Raw genomic sequence first — 27,756 nt, 5'->3', positions numbered from 1 at the left:
AGGTATCCGATCACTACCAGACAAGATCAAAGTCATCACCGGTTGTCCAGATCCCACAACAAAACGCGTCCTCTAGCGATACTCGGGGCTTGTAAACTTTTACAGGCGTTTCCTCCCCCACTGTGCCAAAATTCTACCGCAAAACATAAAAATGTTTTGCGATCACGTTAGTTAAAAAAAGCATAGAAAAAGAGAGAACACATTAAGGCACTTGATTAAAGTTACAGTCACAGTGTAGTCGCATAGGAGGCCTTGTTTGCCGCTGGGATCTTCGTAAAGGAGATTGCGAACGCCTGCTTAAAGGCACTAAAGCATGGCCCGGTGATGCCACCGACGGTAAGTCTGTATGTGTTTCTTCGTCCGGGGTGTCATCTTGCAGTGTGTTTGGTCTGAAAGGCTCGCTTGTCGGTAGCAGATGTTGCCTGTTCCTCCGAATAACCCTGCCGTCGTCGGTTAAAACTTGGTACGACCTCGGGCGTGTCTTGGCGACGACTTTTGCTTTCTTAGACCGCCATCCTTTTTTTTTTACTGTGACGACCTGGCCCTCTTCCAATTGCGGAAGTGGACCTCTGGAATGCTCGGTCTGGACGTGCTTCTGCACCTTCAAACCTGGCTGGTCACCGAAGTCCGGATGACTTGACCTCAACCTTCGTCCTTGCAGCAGCTCCCCTGGCGAACGTCCGTCTTCTAGTGGGGTTAATCTATAACTCAGCAAACCCAGCCAAAAATCTTCTCGGCTTTCTTTTGTCTTCTTGAGGATCCGCTGCACAACCTGCACGCCTTTCTCTGATAAACCGTTTGACCGAGGGAACTCCGGGCTTGACGTTATGTGTCTGAAGTCATACTTGCGAGCAAATAAGGTGAACTTTCGACTTGAGAGCTGGGGTCCCTTGTCACTGCATACTTCGACTGGGATGCCGTATCTCGCAAATATGGCCGCCATCTTTTCAATGACTGTGCTTGACGACGTGTCGTTTAGTTCCTCCACTTCTGGAAAGTTGGAAAGAGCATCATATACGGATAAGTATGATTTTCCTCCATACTGAAACAGATCAACACCAACCCTGTACCACAGAAATTCCGGTGTCGGGCTCAATATAATGGGTTCACTTGGCTGACTGTACGCGTAGCGTCTGCATATCCCACACTGTTTTATCAGAGATGTAACATCTGCGTTAATACCTGGCCAAAATAAGAATCTACGTGCTCTCGCTTTGCACTTATTTAGGCCCATGTGACCTTGATGAATTCTCTTCAACATCTCGGGTCGCATAACCTCGGGTACGACAACTGTAAGAATACCCTTCACCACTGAAAGCTGGCCTTTAAAAGGCTTTAGTTCTCCTTCTACTCTCGTGCCGTTGCTGACGCTTTGTATTACGGTGCGTAAATACGGGTCCTTAGCGGTTCCCTCGGCAATGCTCTTTATTGTGGTAGCGCTGACAAAGGCTGTTACTGCACTCACGGCGTGCACTTCGACCTCGTCCTCGCTTGCTGTGTCATCCCCCGACTTGTCATTCGTGGCCCTCGAGAGCATATCGGCCAAAAGGAGCTGTTTCCCTGGAAGATATTCCATAACGAAGTCATATTTTAGCAACCGCAGAAAAAACCTTTGCAATCTGGGTGGCATTTCTCCAATTGCCTTCTGAGCGATTGCAATCAATGGCCGATGATCTGTTTTCAAAATTACCTTGCGGCCATAAACGAAGTAGTGAAACTTTTGACACCCAAAGGTCACTGCTAGAGCCTCTTTTTCAATTTGCGAGTAACGCTGCTCGGCTGAAGTTAACGTCGGCGATGCGTACGCCACGGGACGCCAGTTGTCGCCATGACGCTGTAAAAGCGATGATCCCAGACCATTCATTGATGCACCCGACGTTACCTTCGTTTCTTTACGCGGATCAAACATTGCAAGAAGTGGTTCTTTGCTTAGGCATTCGCATATGCCTTGCCACTCTTTGGTGTGGTTAGGAGTCCATTCAAAGACAGCGCCGTGCTTAATTAAGCTTCGCAACAGAGGCGTTCTCTCGGCCAACGAGGGAAGGTACTTGGAAAAATAATTGACTACACCCAACAGCCTCTGCACGCCTAGCTTGTCGGATGGAATCGGCATCAGTTTCATAGACTCGATATGTTCCCGGTTTGGCTTTATTCCTTCCTGAGATATTGTATCGCCCAGAAATTCAATTTCTGAGATTCCGATCTTACGCTTCTCTGGATTAAAAGTTAGTCCTGCTTGCTTGGCGGCTTCAAGCACACCATTTAGTCGTTGGTCGTGCTGCGTCCTGGACGTTCTCCACACCAAGATATCATCAACGTACACGTGAACACCCGGCACAGAGTCAAAAATCTCGTTCAAAGTCTTTTCAAATACCTCTGATGTGGACGAGATTCCGAAAGGCAGTCTTAGAAAACTGTACCGTCCAAAAGGAGTAGCGAACTTACAAATCCTCGATGTTTCTCATCAAGAGGGATTTGGTGGAAGCCAGCCTTCGCGTCCAGCCGGCTGAACACTTTCGCTCCTGATAACTCGGCTTCTATATCTTCGCGTCTCGGCATTTCGTAGTTCCCCCGCTTAATGCACGCGTTGATCATTCTTGGAGCCAAACAAACTCTAAGTGTTCCGTCTTTCTTTTTGACAATCACGAGCGGACTTACCCAGTCCGTTTTCCCGTTGACTTTTGTTATTATGGCAGCCTGCTCCATTTTCTTCAGATCGTCGCGCAGCTGTTCCCCTAAGGCCAGAGGAACGCGTCGAGCCGCGTGGACAGCTGGGGTTGCGCCGTCGCGTAGCTCCATCCTGTATCGGCGTTGTACACACCCTGTGCCTTTAAACAGGTCGCTAAATTCCTCCAGCATTTGCTCAGAGCCGTTCGTTGGTAAAGAGGCCACGTTGCGGGCGACCAGCCCAATATTTTTGCTTGCCTGGAGACCTAGTAGCGCCTGACGTCCTTTTTTTACGGCGAATAAACCGAGGCTGCAGCATCGGCCATTAAAGGTCACCTGCTGGTGGATGACACCTATGTGTTTGATCACACCTCCGCTGTAGGACCGCAAGATGGAACTGCTCTGGCGAAGAGGAGCCCTGGCCTTAATCTTCCTGTAGACTGAGCAGGGAAGGAGGTTCGCTTGGGATCCCGTACCAACTTTTAACACCACTTCTTCGCCGGCAATGACTGCCTTCACAGTCCTGTCTCGCTGGCTCCTGAGGCTGTCAACTTGTACGTCGAGAATCTCGAAGTCGTCGTCTTCGTCTTTCAATTCACCGACTTCCAACGCTTTTTTTACAGAGGGTGCGAAGTGGTTTTTCGCTTGACATGCCCTGCAGGTCTTCCCGTAGGCGGGACAGCTACGTGGCTTTTGCTCCCGGCCGCACCTGGAACACTTGAATTTCTTTTGTAGTTCTTTCGTTGCCGTCTCTATCTTCACAGGATGTACGTGTTCCTCTTTCCGCCCCCAGGCTTCGTTTTGAAGGGCTGCTACTTCGGACACTTTGCCCATTTGTTCGGCCTTCGCCAGCGTAAGTTGCTTGTCTCGCAAGAGTTTCACCCTCAGGTGGTCGTCGTTGATTCCGATAACAACTTGGTCGCGAGTCATCGACTCCGTCAGCCCTCCGAAGTTACATGAACGTGCTGGTGCTCGTTTCTTCACGTCTCGAAGGAACTGCTCGAAGGTCTCTCCTTCTGCCTGGATCCTTTTTCGGAACATGTACCGCTCGTAAATTCCGTTCGTTTGAGCGTCCCAGTAACTGTCGAACTTGTTTACGACGGTCTTGTAGTTGTTGGCGCTCTCCCCTTCGGCGAACGTGAAATTATTGAAGATCTCGATGGCATCTTCTCCCGCCAAGCTTAACAGTAGCGCAGTCTTCGCATCGTCCCTTAACGGCTTGCCGTGTGGCTCCGTTACGGTGAAGTATAGCTCCAGCTTTTGCTTGAACAACTTCCAGTTCTGGCCTCGTCGCCTGTCGTACGAAGTGGGTCGGGGGTTTGAGTAGTTCCATCTCTCCAGGGTGTTGCATCTTAAGCGCTTACTTGTTGCGACGTGTCGTGGGATGGTCCGGCCACTTCTGACACCATGTATCGATGCTTATTATTCCGATATCATTACCAGTTCGATGTTATCTCCCACAGTGTCCAGCGTGTGTCCATTCAGCCCAAAAGCTCCGAACGATGTCCCGGGCGCTCGCGTTGGTATCGCGAGCACTTCATCGCTTCGTCACATGGCTATCTTGTATAGCGCAATACAATACACTTTGCACCTCGAAAGGTGAAAAATCAATGTCCCCAGTGTCCCCAAAAGTGTCCATAGAATTCAAGGGCGTTAGGAAAAGAATCGCTGATGCCACACTTCTCGTACACCCGTCCCTAAATGCAGCAACGTAAGTAGAAGATCGGTAATATATGGTCTCCTAGATATATATATATATATATATATATATATATATATATATATATTATTTTTTTACGTAAACCGCAAGACGCAAAGAGGAAGGACAGTGCCTTCAGATGAAAGTTGCTTACAGCGTACTTGGCCGTCAAACACTTCTGACACTTCATCGAAGGCCGTGCCTTCTTCATAGGCGCGCATCACAACCCGCTGGTTCATTCCATTCCGTCATCAAACCAAAATTACATCTTGATCCCCAATTATGTTTGAACAGGTCATATGGCACCCAAGATATTTTTATGTACAATATTTACAAAGTAGAGCAAACTGTAGTTGAAATCGCTCGATGCAGCTGCCGGCCGCTCGATAGCCGAATATTGAAGCGCGTGGTGTCTAATACTGTCAGCACGCGCCGACACGCATCTTTATTATTGTTTCGGTAGAACCGCCAGCTTGACTGCTACACAGTTATTTCCTGAGGAGAGTTTAAGCGTTTGTGATATTTAGAAAAACATCCCCCTCTCTTTTTTTTTCTGCCGTAAACATTTACAAATGCGGAATTCAAGCGAGAAGGTCAGGACACCCGGAACCCCCCCCCCCCCCCCCCCCTTTTCTGAACTCGACGCTACAATCGGTGCGCTCCGCTAACTTCGGCCTTAACTTTGTGTTTGACGAGATTACAGCCCTTTTGCCGTAGGAGGTGCGTGTGATGCATGCAGGTTTCGCTTGAATCGTTGATTCTTTTTCTTCCCGTGAGGACGCCGCATCGAAAAAAATACGACCAATGGGTAATATACAGCTTCGCGGTAAAACCAGATATGTGGTGTACGCCACATGTGTGTCTCTTAAAAATAATTAACCCTATCTGTTGGTGTCCTTATCATTCTAGTTGTCGCCTCAAACAGTAAAGAGCTTCCTCGTGAATGATTAGCATCTGTTAATATATACTGTTTTGCTGCAGCTCTCTTTGTGGTAATTCTTTTCTTTTCACCATTTTCTTTGCGCGTTTTGTACTTTTTCTTTCACTGAAATGGGGTACTCAGTCTCGTAGTGTGTAGGTATTTAAATGTCAACCTCATGACTCTTTTTTTTTTCTTAATTTGTCGTGAATATGTTTTTCTGTAATCGCTTCTATGCTTTTGGAGCTTTCTGCGTATACACCAGATCAGTTAACATTTGTTTAAATTTCATTTTACTGATTGTGTTCTGCTTTTGAACGTGGAAAACCGATGTAACCCTGTACGTGTCCTTACTTGATGTGTTTCAATGTGTTCCCCGTAACTACCTAACCACGCTCTTTTGTCGATATTTTAACCCCTGAACTCATGCACACCACGCCATTGTCAAAAGACAATCGTCATCACTTTTGAGTAGATTCCTGACATTTTCATATCTATTTTAATTCTAAAGTGCCATGAGTTTCAAAATATCTGAGTCCATTTTTGTTTTCTAATAAAATTTAATTTTTGTTCCTCTTCTTACGTAATTCGCGATTATTGAACGATACCTTTAGATATAACTATATTTTTGTATGGTCTACTATCATGCCTCGTCATAACAGGGGTTTCCTTTTTCTTGTCCTCAAAGGGACAGTGGCAGGTTATTTATACTCGCCAAGGTCTTTATTTGTACATGACATAAGAAAGCCCTACTACCCAAAAAGTCAATTCACAGCACTAAATTTGTTTCTTTTTCCTCCCGAAAGCCGCTGATCGAAAAGTTATCGGTTTGAGACGCTCTCAGTCTCTTCCACCTGGTTACGCCCTGTTTTTAATGTTTCACACACTACCACCAAGTCTAATCCTAGTCGTGGGTCATCGAAGGCACAGGCACATTATTAAAAATGTAAAAGAAATGTATACCCATTTGCTAGTTTCTAAAAGGCAGCAAATACGTTGATGGGATAAACAAAGTCGCAAACCCGCGTGACTTCCGCCAACTCAATCCTTCTCTATATTTCGTCCTCCTCCCCAGTCCAGTTCCGGATTCAGTTTCAAACAGTTGCAAATTTTTCAACGTTATTGAAATTAGATGTAAAGTTGTATCAAGATATTGATTAGGTTATCTTTTGACACCATAATCAATTTCCATAATCAATTTTCTTGGAAACAGGGAAAACGAGGTCTGTGTGTGTGTGTGTGGGGGGGGGGGGGAGAGGGGCGGAGGGGAGATTTATCAGCGTTTCTTTAAACTCTATTATTCAAGACCTGTCATACTAAGACTTAGACCGAAGTTGTGGCTTTACCGTTAAATATCACAGTTCCTACGATATGAGCGTAGCTGTATAATCCATGAACAATTGTGAACACAAGCGTGAGCTTCTCGAGTTCGATTGCACCTCTACGACGAAGGCGAATCAGAAAGTCTTTGCTCCTATTCTTCTCTAGCCAAATTAGGACCGTAAATGCGAACTGAACATATCTATATGCAGTTTGTGCTTCGCCCCTAGTGATTTACACATTTTCGGTCCGTTGAAGGAGTTCCTGGCAGGACAGCGGTGCACGTGCAACGATGAAGCCTAGACAGCAGTCCGACGATGGTTCCCCATTCAGCCGGACGAATTCGACAACAGGCGCATCTCAAATTTAATGCTGCAGTGGGACAAATGTCTGGACCGGTGTGAGGACGGGAATGTGTAAAAATAGTGTAAGGTGCGAAGAATAGTATATTTGTAATCACCTGTACGCACCTCATATTGGCTAACAAATAATAGGGGCAAACAGTTTCAAATTCGCCATCGTACCTGAGCCCTCTTACAGGGGGGATAAATTCGGACCAACCTTTTGGCGCCGCGTGAACTTCTGCCGCGTCAGTTGGTGAATAAAAAGTCATGGCATTTATTAACTCCCTGTTGAGCCCAATAACGATAAAAAAACCTTTCGTTGAAGCAAGGATTATATTATCTTCTCACAGGTGGAAATAACTGTTGTTTTCATTGTCGCTGCGATTGTTATAGAAGGGCGTAGGGCCGCCGTCCTCGAAATCGTCAAATGCTTGAAAAGGGTCACCCATCGCGGAACTGTTCTGGTTAATTTTCATAGCCGTGGTTAATTCTCATCGCCATGGGTGTTGGTTTCGTGGTTTTTTCCGACGACCGCAACCTGTGGTCGGTGATCTGCCAAGTGGATAATTGCGGCGGAAGTTTCTAAAGCTATCCAACATTGTGCGAATTAACGGGTACTGCCAAATCGGAATTTAGCATAATGGGAGTAATGTATGAAACAATTATTTCAAGCATACGACACGAAGATTCTCTTTTTGTCGTGCCGTTCTTCCCGGCTCACCCAAGCTGAAGGCGCGTGTGCTCTCCACAGCGCCGCTTTTTTTTTAAATAAATCACTGGGCCCCTAATGCTGCACTGTTTATATACTCCGTTCAGCATTACCTTGCCACGTCGGTAGAACCTACAGGTTTGCCGAACCTATCAACTCCCATGCGACCAACACGCTCCTGACCTCCTCGCAGCTCGTATTGCCAATGCGGCCCAAAAACCACGGCACCCCGAACGGGCAGTTGGAAACTCTCTGTAATAAAACCTCTCCACGAGGGGTACGGAGCGGCAGCTTGATCACGTGGCAAGTGATCGGCGACTGATTCGTCTAACGAGTACGTAGCTCCCACCGCCCTGCCAACCTAGGGTTAACAGAGCATAGTGCATGACCTCAAAGTCATCGTTGTGACGAAGCTCGTCTGCGCACAATTGTTCGACAAAGTATAAAAAGACAAATGCTATGTCTGTCTATTATTTGTAACCTTAGTTGATATCTCTTTTTCGGCGTTTATGGGAATGTTTTAACGCCTATTCCTAGAACCTCGACCGTGCGTCCATCCGTCCATGCATTTCCCCCTTCATATTTTACTGGGAAAATCATGTGACCCGACTTAATGCTATCGCGTTAAACCACGGCTTCACGCCGTGACGTCAACACCTTCGCCGAGAAATTGACATCACGTACGTTGTTTGACGTAAGGTCGCGTGACACCTTGACATTATGATGCAAGGTGACGACATGAAGTCATATGACGTCAAATCACGTGACGTCATTTTCTCTATAGATTTGGCGCGAAAAAACATAAAACGTAAGTCTTCAAACATTGAAAGACCTGTCCAGTGTCCACTAGTTGAGCTCGCACTATCCGAGCTTAAATATTGCATTTCATGCATTATAGTACTTTAACGATAACGGGTAATGATAATTTTCTTTTCAGGGCTCTGCTGCTCGATCCTGGTTTTCAACAAAATACAAATATGTTACTCATAACTTTTGCCACAGTGCTTATTTCCTCGGCCCTCCAAAACGGTAAGAAGAATATGGATAAAAAAGAGATGTTCTTGTGTTTAATATAGAGATACTGATGCCCAGTATATATACATTTACAAATACAAAAATAAAGGATCCGTTTGGCAATGCTCAAGCAGCATAATTTATCGCTTCAAGCTTGAGCCTGCTTGGGCAGCCGGGGAAAGTTTCCGGGACCCAAGCACCGTTTTGCTACACGAAGCTAGCTTGCCCCAGCCTGGCTAGCCGGCCCGGCAGTTCAGTGAAAGTTCCTTGTTTAGCCAAGCTTGGCTGTACGGAATATAACCAGCCTGGGCCAGGCTGGCAGTTCAGTGGTCAGTCGAGCTTGGCAAAACGGTGTAAATGCAGTTTGCGCCAGGGTGGGAGTTCTCTGGAAATTCAATTTTGGCTATACGGAGAAATAACAGACTACTGCCAAGGAGGCCTTTGTCGTAATTCAAAGAATGTTTTTGTAGCATATAGCCAAACAGCATCTCCGATTTTCGGTGCCGTGAACAGAAAAAAAATATTGCTACTTTGTTCCGGATTTTATTCCTCAGAATTATTAAAGCTGCTCGGTTATTTTTTCAAAATAATTGAACAATAGAAATAAAAGTTGAAAAGATGTGCGATCTGCTGCATTTACTGTGTGTTCGGCAAACGGCATACAAATGAAGCTGCAAAATCGTGTGAAATTTGATACAGTGTTTTTTTTTTTTAATTTCACGTTTAATACATGGTACGGGCTTGTGACCGAGTCCCACTACAGCGAGAAAAAGAAACAAACGTCAGCGACAAGCTTCAAACCTATCTTTCGTGATTTGACAGGGTCCCTAGAATAAAGGAGGCTATGCTCAAACACGAGCATCATGCACGCGAAGATATCTTTGATAGGCTTGAAATCACTCGTGCTTATTTCACGAGCACTGAACGAGTAAACGCCTGCCAAGAGTAGCATCGCGAGCATGCTCCATAGGCTGGAGGCTTGTTCGTGACGTTTGGTTCTGGTTGTCACTCAGTGGGACTCGGGCATTACAAGTTATGAAGCTGGTTGCTGGCCGAGTATCTGTGCTGCCTTGTAACTGTGCTTCACAGCTAGGAAGGGGCTCTGCCGATCCGTGTACAGATGACAACAATTGTGGATGGTTCACCGCATGGCCACATCATGGACGGTGATGTGTAGCTGGATAGCAGCACCCGGAGAAAGAACAGGATAAACAGAGATGCATGTTTTGTAATTATGTTTACACAAAATATAAATTATGCTCCCAATTGAATTATAACACAGCAGAAAGGCTTTCCAAAAGGTCTTGTTGGTAGCTTCAGCTTCCTTCAATATAAAACACCTACTGAAAGCGCGCGGCCGAGACGGCGGTTGCATGGAGCGCTCTGTGCACACCGTGAGATTCTGTTCTGCCTCGAGGGACGGACGCTCACTCGGGGCTCGACTGGTCCTGCACTTGCTAACAGTTTTTGTTTAGGTTTAGCCTAGGAGTGTGCTTCATCGGCATCACGCCCAGAGATCTGATTATGGAGGCCCGAAGCAAGCACGCTCATCACGGTTTTTGTTATCAGTTGTTTTTGGTGTAAAATTTCAAAACAGTTACAAAGATGAATGTTACACTCGAGTCTCATATTTGAAATATAAAATGTCTTAAAGAACGCATTCTTTAATTAGAAGGATGGCACGGACCATGCATTTTAAAAGTCAAAATAATTGCTTTGACTTGGGACAATATTTCTCGGACAGCCACTTTAGAATTAGTGGCCGTAACGTGATGCTGATGAACTGCTCTCCACCGTAAACCCGAAAATTGATAAACGTGCTTTGCGCTTTAGCCGAGCCTTGAGTGAGTTCCCCCTTGGGTAGATTGGGATCTCCCAGAGCACACACAGCACGCCCACCAGCCACCGCCTAGGCCAGGTGCTCTCAGTGGGTCTTCCATACTGCAGAAGAATACATAACACAGTAACTGCAGAACTCGACAGTGACAAGCATGATTTTCCTCTATTTGTAAAACACTACTGTCAGTAAATACCAAATAAAAGCCAGTTAGAGGGCCTAAATTTGAACAACACATATAACATGCGGTACTTCGGAAGGTTGCTCAGATCGTTTGAAAGCGGATTTTTAATTACCGCAAGGGATTTTTTTTTTTCGTTTCTCTTGATAGTAAAACCAAGCCATAAGCCGAACTTCACTATCAAGACAATGCTTTCTATTTGCTTTTCATGAGTGCATAAAAGTACTTTTTTGATATTAATGTTACCTAACTGTAAGGTTACAATATAAATTGGTGTCAACTTCCACTGACAATCCCAAAAATATAACCCCCCCCCCCAAAAAAAAAAGAAATTCCCTAGTAATTAAAACTTTACAAAAAAAAAACAAATCTGATCCGAAAAACTTTTAGTCTGACTCGATTATATTGCATTAATAAATACAATGAATGCTAACTCTATTTTTGCGAAAATCTATTTGAAACTTTCAATGTAAAACGGGATCGCACTTTTAATGCAGGAGTCCTACTAGAGCAACCAAAAGAAACAACCGACCCCGAATTGACTTAAATACATTCAGCATGCGCACAAAGATGCCTTTGGCAGGCTTACTGTCTCTCGGGGTTCATGAAGTGAGCCCAAGTGATTGCAAGCCTACCAAAAGATATCTTCGCATGTATGCTGCATGGTCTTGGAGCTTAAGATGACAAGTTTGGCTAGTTGGTTATTCATAACTGAATAATATGCCAAAAAGCACGGGCAAAACGAAGGAAGACCTGGGCAGCTCACGGCATAACTTTCAACTGAATGGTTTATTTAAAAAAAAGAAATATATATATATCTACAGATAAGAGCTGACATCTGCTGGCAGAACACTAAGGTCAAAACGCACTCCGTCAGAAACCAGCACCACTGGCTCTACAGACAGGGAATATCTTTCAAATAATGACAGTGAGAGTGGACTCACACAAGAGTTGTTACCCTGAGATTTTATCGAGAAGGTCACCTAGCAGTTGACTGTGTCCATTGTGAGTGCAAATCCGACATGGAAAAAAACTAGTGTCATGGGCCTTTACATGACAAGAACAAAGAGGAAAATTCGCTATGCCTTCTTCACAAAAATCCCAGGAGAACAAGTCATGTGAGCGCACCCTCATTGCTATTATCTCACAAAGAATTTCACTGTCTCCAGAGTCGATGACGCTCGTTTCTGGAGGCGTGTGGTCAGATCTCACATTAGCCGACTTCACATGGCGCGAGTTTGCTTGCAAATTTACACCTGTGACGTCGGGCACTGCAGCTTCCCCTATGTTATTATTTCGCTGTACAAGTGATGTCGCAACAGCAAAGTCGCAAGTAAAATCGCACCATGCGAATCAGATTTAGTGTTCTTCCAGCATGTGTTGCTTCTTAACAGTATATATATATATATATATATATATATATATATATATATATAGGTGAGGCAGAGGAGCTTGAGAACAATGGACAGGGAAAATGTAATAAGTCAGAGATCAGTACTTGCGGAGTTAATATGCTAGGAGTTTATTGCATGTATTTCGACAGTTTCGCCGAGAGGCTCGGCTTCGTCAGGACATGGCATACATGTGAGGGCATCTGACTGTGCAAAGCAGTAGGTGGCCAATGGGGCGAGGAGGACGTGACGTCACCGAAAATAAGAGTGGAAAGACATATGAAAAAAAGCAAACTATTAAAACAAAATAAAACGCAAAAAAAAAAATAAAATAATATTTGAGCGCTTTCCCACGTTAGGGCGGCGGGATTCAAAGCTAAAGAGGCGTATATGAGATCTCCGACACTGAGGTCCGTACAATAGGTCATAAACGGATGGCACAGGCTCTGGAACGACATCTTCGGTAGTAATTGTCCGTAAGCCGATGTGGGCGTCCGTCTCCGCGACGGTCTCCCCGCGTCCCCTCGGGCGCCCCACGCCGCGGAAGAGAGAGGAGAGGGGAGCAAGGAGCAGATCGCGGGGAAGGGGGTGCGCAGGGAGGGTGGAGCGAATGCCCCCGGATAGTTGCAAAGCCGTCGTCGTACCGGACAGAGAATTAAAAATACAAATTCAAAAGTTAAAACATTAAAGTAAAACTTAAAATAAATACAAATAAATACGGATGCCTAAGGTCAAGACCGAGTAACGTTGTGTGCAGCAGGAGAGCATTGCGCGGAAGGCGCAGATTTGCTCCGCCTTTCAATGAAAAGAAAATTGAATATTAGCGAATCTCGCATATGAGTGGGTAGACCGACGGAAAAGGACGCAGTGTGCACAGAAGCGCGTATGGAAGGCTCACTGTTTCGCACACACACACACACACACACACACACAAAATAATGGTTCAATTCCACCAGTAAATAGAGTGCCACTTGGTCAGGGTGAGAATGGTGCCCCCTGTTAATTTTTAGACAACGTTTTAATCGCTGAAGGTGTTCCTGGATTTTCATTTATTCCTTTATCGATCGTGTTAAATCGGTATATGAGATACGATTCCCGCTGCTCCCGTTCGCGGTCTGACTTAAATCCGGTTTCAAGGATCGTTACCGAAAGTTACCCGAACGAATGATGTCGGAGGCTAAGGTGTTTTGAAAGAGGTAGGCTTGGGAGAGATTTTGAATGAGATTTGTGATTATTAAAGCGTTCCCTGAATGCTTTCTTCGTTTGCCCTATATATTGCATTTTGCAGACACTGCACTCAAGCAAATAAACCACATTTGAAGAGTCACACGTCCGGTTCCCTCGAATTCTTAAGCAGAATTGCGATTGTGTGCTGCTATTTCTGCTAGTATGTTGCATTTCTTTGCAGACCAGACATCCCGGTTTCTTGCACGGCATGCATTCGTCATTTGACAATGACAAATTTAGTCGAGAGTTTACAAGTGAGTCTCTTTGGTTACGTGATCGTCTGTAGACCACACCGGGGGTGGACGGAAACGCACGTTTAAGGCGTTCGCTTTGTTCTAGAATATTATAGTGCCGTCTCAGTATACCCTTTACATTAGGAAAGTTTGTGCTGTAATTTAGGCATAGATTCGTGCGTTGTAGGTCGGGTTTGGGGGGCCGGTTCGCAATTAAGTCCTCGCGGTTCAATTGTTTAGCTTTTTGAATTGCGTCGTCAATTACAGGTAATGGATATTTTGTTTTCCCAGCATTGTCTTTAGTTTCTGGGCGCTCGCATCAAAATCTTCCTCTTTCGTACAAATCCGATTGAAACGGTGGGCTTGGCTGTAGGGGACGCTGTTTTTACAATGGTGGGGGTGGTCGCTCTGGTAATGAAGATAATGTTGTCGATCTGTCTGTTTACGGTAGAGATTTGTGGAGAGTTTACCATTTTCAATTTTTACAGTTACATCGAAGAAGTTGATATCCGTTTGAGAGTAGGCGTAAGTGAAGTTAATGTTCGGGTGTACAGAATTGTAACAGCCTACGAAATCCAGCAGTTCCTCCTCGCTGTGTGTCCAAATAAGAAAGATATCGTCTATGTATCTCTTGTAGAAAGTTGGCGTTAGGGGGAATTCAGAAAGAAATTTGGACTCTAGCTTTCCCATAAATAAGTTGGCATAACTGGGGGCCATTTTAGTGCCCATAGCGGTTCCGCTGACTTGCCTAAAATATTCATTATTAAATTCAAATGCATTAAGTTCTAAGACCAGCCTCGTTAAACAGGAAATGACATGACAATCCGGGGTGTCTGGTTTCTTATGAAGTCCGTACATGTCAATTAGACCAGCTATTCCGTCATCGTGGGGAATGTTTGTATATAGGGAAGAAACATCAGGAGTGACCAGATATGCTCCTTTAGGTACGCACGTATCCGAGATTTCTTATAGAAACTGGGTGGTGTCTTTGACATACGAATCGAGAGTTGTAGGAATATTGCTTATTAATTTGTCTATGAAGCCGGAGATAGGTTCGGTTATTGTTCCTATGCCTGATATAATTGGGCGCCCTGGGTTACCGGTTTTATGAATTTTAGGAAGCATGTAGAAGCGACCTGGTCTTGGATTTAGTGGTTTCATCACATTATGTTTTTTAAGGGTTATGTTTTCTGTGTCCAAAAGATCTTTCAGTTTTGACCTTACAATGCGTGAGTATTGAATCGTTGGATCCCCCTTAAGACGCTCATAAAATTTTGGATCATTAAGTTGGCGGTATCCTTCTCGAGTGTAGTCGACAGTGTTGAGGATCACAATTGCTCCCCATTTATCAGCTGGCTTTATCGTTATATCGGTCCTGGTTCCCAGAGTTTTCAGGCAATCCCTTTCCGATTTTGTTAAGTTGTACCGTTCTCCCTTTTGTTTATGGTATTCCCGCATTATGTCTCTTTGTACAGCGGCGATGTAAAGATCAAGGCAGTCATTGCGATGAGGTTTCGGCGTCCAATTGCTCTTTGGATGTCGTTGCGTGTTCTGTGAGTTTGAAGGCCTGCCTAAGAAATATTCCCGCGATCTTAAATTTCTTGCAAAATTATCAAGGTCTTGGAGTAACTGGAATTCGCCAAAGAAGCCTGTTGCTGGGCAAAAGTTTAGTCCTTTTGAGAGCAATTTTTTCTCGTCAGATGATAAGGTAATTTCAGATAAGTTAACAATTGCGGTGTCACAAGGTTCGGTGATGTTTTGTTCATCAGCTGTTTGCTGTAGGGGCGGTTGAATATTGGTACTATAATTATATGGAGTCAGCGCAGGTAGTGTGGGGTTGGGAACCTTGTCTCGTTCGAGCTTACGTAGTTAGGTGGTTATAATACTTCGGTACTTCATCTGCTCAAAAGCCCTTAAGGTAGTTATTTCCTCTGTCGACAGGGGGCCATTCGAGCGGAGGAGGGCGGTGGTAGTAGCAGTTAATTGTTTTATTTGTTTTTCGCTATGATTGATAGAAATTTGTACTAGTTTAAGAGAGGCCTCCAGGAGAACGTTTTTGCCAAGCCGCACGGTCGTGTTGATCAAGGTTTGTCGTAGCGGGAGGGAAGGAGAGCGTTAATCCTTTTGGTGTGATTCCTGCCTTTAGGTACACCTGCAGCGTTGATTGATGAAGCTCGTGCCTGATTCGCTTATCGGATAACTTTCGTAGTTTTAGAAATAAGGCACTGTAATTCTGAGTGGGGAAACTGGACTCACCGATTTGTGGTCAATCTTCCTTTGGACGGGGACTTGGAGAAGCTGCCCTGCGGAGGTTCTACTGTCTCGTAGCGCTTCTTTGTCGTAGGGGTGGCTGGGGCGTCATACTCTCGGCGAGCGTCGGGTACCCGTCGGCGGTCGGGGGCTGATGGGGATGTTCTACGGAGCTCTCCACCGGAATGCTAGGGCGCAGATGCGGGGCGTCTTGGTTTTCGGGGCGGGTGCCATATTGTCTTGGGGAAGTTGGGTTACACCGCTGGGGCGTGTGGTCATCTCTCAAGAAGCTCTTCCGTTGTCGCAAGTTGACATCGAACGAAATCGGCGTCCTTGGCATGGTGGATGTTGACTGTTGCCACAGTACACCGTGTTGGGCGAAGCATGGCTTCCCCATTCGGCCGCATCGGGGATTCTGATTGTTGGCGGGGTGTCGCCCCATCCTGTTGGTTCTTGGTTGACGTTTTTCATGATGACCTGTTGATAATGAAGTGCCAGAAGGGCTACACCCTCAAAACATGGGTGGAGACCATCGGCTGCAAGGACGCGTCGCGCTGGCAGCTCCGAGAAGGCGTGGTGAATGTAAAAGGTGCCGGAGTCACTACGACAGAGTTTGCTCACTTCGATGTTGAATTTGGTGACTTGCTTGTTAAACCACCATACAAATTGGTGGTTCGAGAAGCGCCGGTGGCGGTTTCCACTGCGGGGCAAGACAAGGCCGACGTAGATGGGTCCAATCTCTGGTCTCGTTGCTCGAATGTAGCTCAGGAGCTCGTGGAGGTGTTCCAGGCTTGCTTGAGCGCCGTCCCTGGCGAGGTCGTTGGTCCCAATGTGCAGTATTAAAGTGCGGACAGTCTCTGGTACATATTCTAAAAGCTGCGTCACGTCCGAGAAGCGGCCGCCGCTGTACACTACCTGCGCTGACTCCTTATAATTATAGTACCAATATTCAACCGCCCATACAGCAAACAGCTGATGAACAAAACTTCACCGAACCTTGTGACACCGCAATTGTTAACTTATCTGAAATTACCCTACCATCTGACGAGAAAAATTTGCTCTCAAAAGGGCTAAACCTTTGCCCAGCAACAGGCTGCTTTGACGAATTCCAGTTACTCCGAGACCTTGATAATTTTGCAAGAAATTTAAGATTGCGGGAATACTTCTTAGGCAGGCCTTCAAACTCTCAGAACACGCAACAACCTCCAAAGAGCAATTGGACGCCGAAACCTCATCGCAATGACTGCCTTGATCTTTACATCGCCGCTGTACAAAGAGACATAATGCGGGAATACCATAAACGGAAGGGAGAACGGTACAACTTAACAAAATCGGAAAGGGATTGCCTGAAAACTCTGGGAACCAGGACCGATATAACGATAAAGCCAGCTGATAAATGGGGAGCAATTGTGATCCTCAACACTGTCGACTGCACTCGAGAAGGATACCGCCAACTTAATGATCCAAAATTTTATGAGCGTCTTAAGGGGGATCCAACGATTCAATACTCACGCATTGTAACGTCAAAACTGAAAGATCTTTTGGACGCAGAAAACATAACCCTTAAAAAACATAATGTGATGAAACCACTAAATCCAAGACCAGGTCGCTTCTACATGCTTCCCGAAATTCATAAAACCGGTAACCCAGGGCGCCCAATTATATCAGGCATCGGTACAACAACCGAACCTATCTCCGGCTTCATAGACAAATTAATAAGCAATATTCCTACAACTCTCGATTCGTATGTCAAAGACACCAGTCAGTTTCTAGGAGAAATCTCGGATACGTGCGTACCTAAAGGAGCATATCTGGTCACTCTTGATGTTTCTGCCATATGTACAAACATTCCCCACGATGACGGAGTAGCTGCTGTAATTGACATGTACGAACTTCATAAGAAACCCGATACCCCGGATTGTCACGTCATTTCCTGTTTAACGAGGCTGGTCTTAGAACTTGATGCATTTGAATTTAATAATGAGTATTTTAGGCAAGTCAGCGGAACCGCTATGGGCACTAAAGTGGCCCTCAGTTATGCTAACTTATTTATGGGAAAGCTAGAGTCCAAATTTCTTTCTGAATTCCCCCTAACGCCAATTTTCTACAAGAGATACATAGACGATATCTTTCTTATTTGGACACACAGCGAGGAGGAACTGTTGGATTTCGTAGGCTGTTACAATTCTGTACACCCGAACATTAACTTCACTTACGCCTACTCTCAAACGGATATCAACTTCTTCGATGTAACTGTAAAAATTGAAAATGGTAAACTCTCCACAAATCTCTACCGTAAACCGACAGATCGACAACATTATCTTCATTACCAGAGCGACCACCCCCGCCATTGCAAAAACAGCGTCCCCTACAGCCAAGCCCACCGTTTCAATCGGATTTGTACGAAAGAGGAAGATTTTGATGCGAGCGCCCGGAACCTAAAGACAATGCTGGGAAAACAGAAATATCCTTTACCTGTAATTGACGACGCAATTCAAAAAGCTAAACAATTGAACCGCGAGGACTTAATTGCGAACCGGCCCCCCAAACCCGACCTACAACGCACGAATCTATGCCTAAATTACAGCACAAACTTTCCTAATGTAAACGGTATACTGAGACGGCACTATAATATTCTAGAACAAAGCGAACGTCTTAAACGTGCGTTTCCGTCCGCCCCCGGTGTGGTCTACAGACGATCACGTAACCTAAGAGATTCACTTGTAAACTCTCGACTGAATTCGTCATTGTCAAATGACGAATGCAAGCCGTGCAAGAAACCGGGATGTCTGGTCTGCAAAGAAATGCAACATACTAGCAGCAATAGCAGCACACAATCGCAATTCTGCTTAAAAATTCGAGGGAACCGGACGTGTGACCCTTCAAATGTGGTTTATTTGCTTAAGCGCAGTGTCTGCAAAATGCAATATATAGGGCAAACGAAGAAAGCATCCAGGGAACGCTTTAATAATCACAAATCTCATTCAAAATTGCTCCCAAGCCTACCTCTTTCAAAACACCTTAGCCTCCGACATCATTCGTTCGGGTAACTTTCGGTAACGATCCTTGAAACCGGATTTAAGTCAGACCGCGAACGGGAGCAGCGCGAATCGTATCTCATATACCGATTTAACACGATCGATAAAGCAATAAATGAAAATCCAGGAACACTTGAAGCGAATAAAACGTTGTCTAAGAATTAACAGGGAGCACCATTCTCACCCTGACCAAGTGGCACTCCATTTGCTGGTGTAATTGGACCATTATTTTGTGTGTGTGTGTGTGTGTGTGTGTGTGCGCGCGCGTGTGTGCGTGTGTGTGTGTGTGTGTGCAAAACAGTGAGCCTTCCACACGCGCTTCTGTGCACACTGCATCCTTTTTCGTCGGTCTACTCACTCATATGCGAGATTCGCTAATATTCAATTTTCTTTTCATTGAAAGGCGAAGCAAATCTGCGCCTTCCGCGCGATGCTGTCCTGCTGCGCACAACGTTACTCGGTCTTGACCCTGGGCATGCGTGTTTATTTGTATTTATTTTAAATTTTACTTTAATGTTTTATCTTTTAAATTTGTATTTTTAATTCTCTGTCCCGTACGACGACGGCTTTGCAACTATCCGGGGGCATTCGCCCCACCCTCCCCTGCGCCATCCTGCCCCGCGATCTGCTCCTTGCTCTTCTCTCCTCTCTCTTCCGCGGTGTGCGGCGCCCGAGGGGACGCGGGGTGACCGTTGCGGAGACGGACGCCCACATCGGCTTAGCCTTACGGACAATTAGTACCGAAGATGTCGTTCCAGAGCCTGTGCCGTCCGTTTATAACCTATTGTACCCACCGCAGTGTTGGAGATCTCATATACGCCTCTCGTGGGGATTCCTCTGGTCTCCCTTCCCCGATGGCTGCGATAACGGCAGTGGGTCGGAACTCTCGGCCGCCTTCGCCGTGAGCTCCAACCTGTTCGTGAGGCGGAGGGCCGCCTGGCTTGGGTGGCCCTCTTCTTGCTCTCTCCCGGGGGGACCTCTTTCCGCCCCGCCCGCTTGGATGCGGATCACTGCTGACAGGCGAGGAGGTTTCGCCTCTTGTCTTCCCGCTTTTGGGAAAGGGACTCGTTCGGGTGACCGCGAAAGAGATAGGACGTGTGTCGGCGACTTCTCCGATGCTTCCCCGGTCTTGGCTCTCCGGAACCCCGCGTCTGGCCAGGTAAGGACCTTTTCTTACCTTGCCGGCGCGGGGGGCATTTTGGATGGGGACGATGTGGGGATTCCTCTGGTCTCCCTTCCCCGATGGCTGCGATAACGGCAGTGGGTCGGAACTCTCGGCCGCCTTCGCCGTGAGCTCCGACCTGTTCGTGAGGCGGAGGGCCGCCTGGCTTGGGTGGCCCTCTTCTTGCTCTCTCCCGGGGGGACCTCTTTCCGCCCCGCCCGCTTGGATGCGGATCACTGCTGACAGGCGAGGAGGTTTCGCCTCTTGTCTTCCCGCTTTTGGGAAAGGGACTCGTTCGGGTGACCGCGAAAGAGATAGGACGTGTGTCGGCGACTTCTCCGATGCTTCCCCGGTCTTGGCTCTCCGGAACCCCGCGTCTGGCCAGGTAAGGACCTTTTCTTACCTTGCCGGCGTGGGGGGCATTTTGGATGGGGACGATGTGGGGATTCCTTTGGTCTCCCTTCCCCGATGGCTGCGATAACGGCAGTGGGTCGGAACTCTCGGCCGCCTTCGCCGTGAGCTCCAACCTGTTCGTGAGGCGGAGGGCCGCCTGGCTTGGGTGGCCCTCTTCTTGCTCTCTCCCGGGGGGACCTCTTTCCGCCCCGCCCGCTCGGATGCGGATCACTGCTGACAGGCGAGGAGGTTTCGCCTCTTGTCTTCCCGCTTTTGGGAAAGGGACTCGTCCGGGTGACCGCGAAAGAGATAGGACGTGTGTCGGCGACTTCTCCGATGCTTCCCCGGTCTTGGCTCTCCGGAACCCCGCGTCTGGCCAGGTAAGGACCTTTTCTTACCTTGCCGGCGCGGGGGGCATTTTGGATGGGGACGATGTGGGGATTCCTCTGGTCTCCCTTCCCCGATGGCTGCGATAACGGCCGCGGGTCGGAACGCTCGGCCGCTTTCGCCGTGAGCTCCGACCTGTTCGTAAAGCGGAGGGCCGCCTGGCTTGGGGGGCCCTCCTCTCGTTCTCTCCTGGGGGGACCTCTCTCGTCCCCCCGCTCGGATGCGGATCACTGCTGACAGGCGAGGAGGTTTCGCCTCTTGTCTTCCCGCTTTTGGGAAAGGGACTCGTCCGGGTAACCGCGAAAGGGATCGGACGTGTGTCGGCGACTTCTCCGACGCTTCCCCGGTCTTGGCTCTCCGGAACCCCGCGTCTGGCCAGGTAAGGACCGTTTCTTACCTTGCCGGCGCGGGGGGCATTTTGGATGGGGACAGTGTAGTTCATTTTATACGAGTGTTATAATAAATTCTCTTGGACTCTGTCCTTACTCTGGTACGTGTGTCTTCTCTTCCGCTATATTCGAGAGACTGAGACAAGGTAGACGATCATTGGCACCGACGGAGGTAACTAATCGAACCGACCGGCGGTAATGTAGCCCTAAACGTTCGTCTATATTGCCGCGGAGAAGTGGGGACCGCGCTACTAGGTTTGACGTCTCCTTTGAGGTATCGCCGCTGTTGAGACAACCCTTTGGTTACTCTATCGGTACCTGTGTTGGTAGCAAAATCCCACACTCTTTAGCTTTGAAACCCGCCGCCCTAACGTGGGAACGCGCTCAAATAAAACTTTTTTTTGGGGGGCGTTTGATTTTTTTTTAATAGTTTGCTTTTTTTCATATGTCTTTTTACTTTTATTTTTCGTGACGTCACGTCCTCCTCGCCCCATTGGCCACTTACTGCTTTGCAGTCTGATGCCCTCACATGTATGCCATCTCCTGACGAAGCCGAGCCTCTCGGTGAAACTGTCGAAATACATGCAATAAACTCCTAGCATAGCAACTCCGCAAGTACGGTTCTCTGACTTATATATATATATATATATATATATATATATATATTTTTTTTTTTTACCAAACTCATTCAGTTTAAAGGTAGGGCGTGTCCTGTTCAGATTGTCTGCCATATAGAAACCATTTTTGGGGACACACTAGGTAAATACCTGCATTTTCTTGCGTTACTATGCACTGGTCACGTTATGGACGCTTTTGGGGAGGAACGGAGGTGTCTATATTTATGAGACATCAGTATCGAATTCCCTAGCGTTAAATTAATGACAGCATCTTCTGAAGCCGCGCAGCCACGCAGAGGTGGCATGGCAGATGTTTGTGGCTGCAGAACACACAGCAGGCGAACGATATCCAATGTGGACAATCATGTATATTTCACACTAAAATAAACCATCAAATAGGCCTAGATGTTGTTGTCACAGAATTCAACGGTTTTTAACGCGAAGCAAGGCGTCGGTGGTATGGCTGGTGAAACGCCGAGCAAGGCTTCAGCGGTGTAGGTGGTTGAACCCTGAACAAGGCTTCGTCAAGATGGTTGGTGGGCCCCGAGCAAGTCTTCGACGATGTGCGTGTGCTTGTGAGCGAGCGCTGTTCGGCACTGTAAGCACCCAAGCCACCAAGACTTCTCGGCTCCGACTAGCGGCACAAGGGACCGGACCACCACCGACATCTTGGCACCATGATTGGACTTTCCTCCTCCTCTGAACTGTATGGCGTCTTTGATTGGGCTTATGTTCCCCTTGTTACGTCTTCGAAGCTTTTGTGCTTTTCTTCCCGCGGTCATAAAGAGCGGAACGCTTGCAAGATATGTTATATTCCTTTATTACTTCTTTTTTTTACGACTGCGTATGCGTCTTGTGCACCTTTCCTTACTTTTGAATTTCATCACTATTAAATAGTGTTCAGTAACGCAAGGCACGACTCGCTCTCAATTTATACCGCCTCTAAGGAAGTCCATCGCCTAGGTGTGGCCCTAGCACCTGGACAGCGGTCTAATTCACATTACAAGATTGTTTGTCTATTGCATCTTTTTCAACCGAACCTGTGACAAACTGGCATCCACGACAGGGTTCGAACCTGTCACAAGTTTGTCACGTTTTTGGTTGGAAAAGATCCCATAAACAAACAAGCTTGTAATTTGAAAAGGACCGCTGTCCAGGTGTTAGGGCCACACCTAGGCGTTGGACTTCCTGAGAGGCTGTAGGAATTGAGAGTGAGTAGTGCCTGGCTTTTCGGAGCACTATTTAATAGTAATGAAATTCAAAAGTAAAGTGGCACAGGGCGTACGCACAGTCGTAAAAAATAACAAAGGAAAATATTATATCTTGCAAGCGTTCCGCTCTTCGTCACCGCGGCAAGAAAAACACAAAATCTTCGAAAGTGTAACAAAAGGAACAGAAGCCAAATCATAGACGCCATGCAGTTCGGAGGAGGAGGGGAATTCAATCATGGTCTCAAGATGTCGGCGGTGGCTTTGATCATCACCGACACGTACATTGTCGAAGACTAGCTCTGGGCCCACCAACAATCCTGACGAAGCCTTGCTCGAGGTTCGACCACCCAAACCCCCGAAGGATTGCTCGGCGTTCCGCCATCCATACCGCCGACGCGTTGCTTCGCGTTCCACCAAGGAAAAAACCCCGAAGCCTGTAGCTCCGCGTTCCACAAAAAACCACACCGCGCGCAGGTTCCAGCTTTTTTCTTTTTATTCCCTTCCCCCGAACTTGCGCTTTCCGCGCTCGCGCATTTTACTCAAAACGGAAACCAACAAACAAGAACAAAAACAGCTGATATCTGTGACAGTTGTCATGGCTGTGAATGTATAGGAGGCAAAGGTGACATTTGCAGCAAGACCTCAAATAATAAGGCATGTCGAGAAGGGGACCAAAGGTCTTGTGTCTCTGGAGCCCACAAGATCTTTCAAAGCTCTTTTGGTAAACTACTCAGAAAACTGTGATATAAAATCTTGACAGAACACATTCCGATGCACGGCATATTCAGACATCGAGTAACAACTAGGAAGGTGGTTTAGAGATTTCGGGGCAAGCAACACTCCTGCATTGTTACCAATCTTCTGAAATAATGAGAAAAACTATTTTTGCATTTGATCTGAAGAATCTTCTAAAAGAATGTGAAAGATTCATTTTAACTTGATATGAAAAACCACTGAAAGTGCATAGCTGGATTACCTGAAGGGCCACTCTGGCATAGAAAAAAAGACCATCTAAGGGACGGATGGATGTATCCAAACGGCTGTACCTTTTGTAACGGGCAGCAGTGCCAGTGTACATGATGGGACTATTGTGGTGGCAGTGCCAGCGTCGGAAGAGAAAGTCAACGACTTAACGATCAAGTTAAGAGAGGTAAGAAGCCGAAAATAGTTCAAATGCCTTGCCTAGGAAATCTGCCTGCAGTGGCACAAGCATCCCTGGTAAGCAATTCACGGTTCTTATGGCAGCTAACAGAACAACGCCCAGATTACAGAGCTTTTGAAAAGAAACATGGATGGCACCACAATAATGTATACTTAGTGATGGGAAAGTTCAAAATGCCTAATCGCTTGAAGAACTGCCACAATAACACCATCATATACGTATGAAACATGAAATCGTGGGTTACTCGGGATCTCTTTGGCTGGGTCTTCTGTGGCTCATCGACTGGAAAGCCGAGTTTGTGGATAAGCGCCCTAGTGTGTGCCTACTTGGTGGCTTGTGCTGCTTAACAATATCCAGTTCACATCTAGGAGCCATACACGACATCCAAGCTACAGCCTTTAGCCCAAGGCGTAATTCGAAGGTAGTTTAGATTGTGTGTACCATTTATAAATGTACAGGCACGCCTTGAGTTAGCCCATCGATTGACTTTCGGAGACGGTCACAAGAGCCACTAGCTTGCCCGGGCAGCTCACTGTAAGTCACTCTGTCCCTCTGTGCACAGTACCACCTTCATGAGCTCCCACTGAAGAAAAAATTAAACAGAATCGAAAATTATAACTGCAATGAGAACGTCTCAGCAGCAGATGCTACGGTATTGTGACTGGAATGCGCCTCCGACTGGTGTGTTTAGCATTCTATACCACCCATTTACCAAAAGTGGACACTAAGCGACAAAATTAAGTGACACCACAGGCGCTGGCATACCATGCTGTTGGATGTCGCGATCCTGGCGGTTGGTCGTATAACGTCTTGCAAAATATTATACGAGCTAACGCTACCGTCACTGTCCTCGCAACATACAGAATCCCGGCTGACAAAGCTTCGATCGACTCTCAAGCTGATGGATATTCCGCCCCCCCCCCCCCCCATACACACACAAACACAGGTGCAACTACCTCAACCGCCACGATGTTCAGAACCCGGAAAAGATCCCCTAGAAAGTACATTCAGGAGCAACTGGGGCAGCTATAGAGACAAGGTCTGGCACTATGAAGCCATTCCACAAATCTGCCATAAGCAGCAGCAGTTCATTTAGAGTATAGAAGTTTGTCTTGTTCATACGAGTTGAGGTTGTATCACTTGATTTTCCCGAAACTCTAGTTTTAAGCAGAGATTTGCGTTGGCAGGCCGGCCGAGTTGCTGAATAGAAAGGTGCCTGTGTCACACCATACTTGTCTTTTGGTGAGATTCAGAAAAAAGAAGGCTGAATTTCCCTAACTGGTACTGATTAGGGTGGAAATCTTCAGACTTTTCCAATCTCCAAATTCCTCAACATTACAGTTTTGTTTAGAGCGCAGCTCTTAGGGGCCCGTTTCCGGCCCCTAAGAGCTGCGTCGCCGTCGCCGTCGCCGTCGGCATAACCGCGAGGTCACGTGACCCCACCCCCCTTGATGTTACGTGACCCCATGAAGTCACGCGACCCCCTGAGGTCACGTGACCCCCTGAGGTCACGTGACCTCAGGGGTCGGACAAACTTAAGTCAAGAGGAAAAAATCTAAGTAACCCGACATGAATCACTGAAAATAGAAATGAAACCTAAACACCTGACTAACACGTTTGAAGCCTTACACGCGACGAAATGCTTGTTATTTTACGAAAGAGTCCGTACGCGCACAAAATAGCGAGTTTTAGAATAGAGGGCCCGAAAGGTTTGGGTGCCCCAAACAGCTTGGGGCATCTCAGTGGGCATGCGCAGAAGTTCTGCGCATGCGCAGTGGGATGCCCCAAGCTATTTGGGACACCGAAACTGTGGGGCCCCCTATTCTGCGCATGATGGCGCACGGAAAGGACGTATGCGGGTCCTGCTCCGCCCTGATCAAGCGCCAGCCGTTCATCGTCTGCTCTGGTCGTTGCTCACAGACGTTTTACTGCTTGTGTGTTGGCGTCGGGAATAAAGACTACGATTTCCTTGTTGCTAAGGGAGTCAACACGTTCAAGTGTTCCGCTTGCACGAAGCGGCACGACCCGGAAAGTGTAGTCCTCGAGACAGACCCCCCAAGTAACGACTCAGCTGTGACCAATGGAACGCCGCAGGAGATTCAGCAAGAACCCACATCGTACGAACAACTCAAGCTACGACAACTGGTACGTCTTCTGTGCCAAACAATTGACACTCTTACAACCGACGTACGGTCTCTGAAAAGCGGGAACCAGTCTCTCCGAGTGCATCTTGCCAAGAACACGGAATTACTGCGAAACAGTCTGCTGCAGAAACCAGCTTTGTCTTCCTACACAGCAACGTTGCAAAGCAGCGCCCACCATTCCGTCGGCGAGATAATCGCAAAGACAACTCCCGTGCTCGTGCGAGTGGCAACGGCCACATCGGTGAATAGTGACACCAGCACTGCCCATCACTCAGGCGCTTTTCCGTCTTCCGGACAGCCGAATGTACCACATCTGATAGACAACGAGTCCGCTGTAACTTCGCTCGGCCCGGTTGCACAGGGCAACCAAAACGGCTCCGATGGCTTCATTACCGTTCAACGCAAGCGCAGGCCTCAGCCTTCTGTGGGAACTGGCGCAAACAGTAAGCTGTCTGCCGCTCCTAGGCCTCCTAGGCGTCGTGCACTCTTTGTTTCACGACTGCATCCGTCGCCTACATGTGACGACGTTGCTAACATTGTGAACAGTGCAGTTAGTCCACAGTTCTGTGTTTGTACGAAGTTAACCACGAACCGCGAGAGCTACTCTTCCTTTCATCTGTTAGTAGGTGAAAATGATTTAGATAAGATTTTGAATGCTGAGTTGTGGCCCGCGGGCTCGTTGTTCAGGCCATTTATTGGCATTCTAAAACCGAGCAGTGACACCCCAGGCCGTGATAGTATGCCTTCGCAGTCAAATGGAGCATCCTCCCCTTTAGGCTCCTAAATTTGAATGCTAGTAGTCTGCTAAACAAAGCAACGGCGCTAGAGGCCGTTTTTCTGGCATACGAACCAGAAGTGGTCGTTGTCACAGAAACTTGGCTTAATGAGCAAGTGACGAATGATGAGGTGTTTCCTGCTGATTACAAAAATTTTAGAAAAGATCGGTGTTCGAGAGGCGGGGGTGTGGCTATCGCTGTGAAACATAGCATATCATGCTCTAATGTGAGCTGTACTTTCGACGCTGAAATGATTTGGGTAAAACTTCATTTTTCAACTACGTCAATCCTTCTAGGTGCTTTTCATCGGCCGCCTAATGCTGACGCATCACACCTACTGCACTACAGGACTTTATATCTGCATCTTACCATCGTTACACTTATGTAATACTAGCAGGTGACTTTAATTTACCACATATTGATTGAGATCATATGCAACCACTGCGGGAGTGTCAGCAGTCTCATTTTTTGGTTGACATCGCTTTTTCATGCAATATGACTCAGTCGTTCGTAGTTCGACACGTGTTACTGATGCCAGTGAAAGCCTTCTTGACATGGTTTTTGTTTCCTCTAAGATTGCACGACTAGGTTCCCACTGCGAAATAGTCGAAGGTATCTCTGATCACTGTTTAGTAGTATGCACTCTATCGTTGGCTTGTCAGTTATCAAGTACTATCAACATTAAG

General features: G+C 46.9%; 1 protein-coding gene and 1 pseudogene across 1 annotated transcript in view; one reads left to right on the top strand and one right to left on the bottom strand.

Moving 5' to 3' along the window:
* Window positions 1–4,076, bottom strand: part of LOC121833127 — a 36,863-nt pseudogene extending 32,787 nt beyond the window's left edge.
* A 4,559-nt stretch (window positions 4,077–8,635) lies between these two features.
* Window positions 8,636–27,756, top strand: part of LOC120846097 — a 71,452-nt gene continuing 52,331 nt past the window's right edge. The window contains exon 1 of the mRNA XM_040217769.1: window positions 8,636–8,687. Coding sequence (XP_040073703.1) covers window positions 8,636–8,687 — 52 coding nt within the window. The remainder of the gene's footprint in view (window positions 8,688–27,756) is intronic.

This window comes from Ixodes scapularis, unplaced genomic scaffold (genome assembly GCF_016920785.2).
Source record: "Ixodes scapularis isolate PalLabHiFi unplaced genomic scaffold, ASM1692078v2 PGA_scaffold7__128_contigs__length_106722199, whole genome shotgun sequence".
NCBI classification, from domain to species: domain Eukaryota; kingdom Metazoa; phylum Arthropoda; class Arachnida; order Ixodida; family Ixodidae; genus Ixodes; species Ixodes scapularis.
Note: the sequence above shows the minus strand (reverse complement) of the source record. Positions and strands in the feature narration are given on the sequence as shown.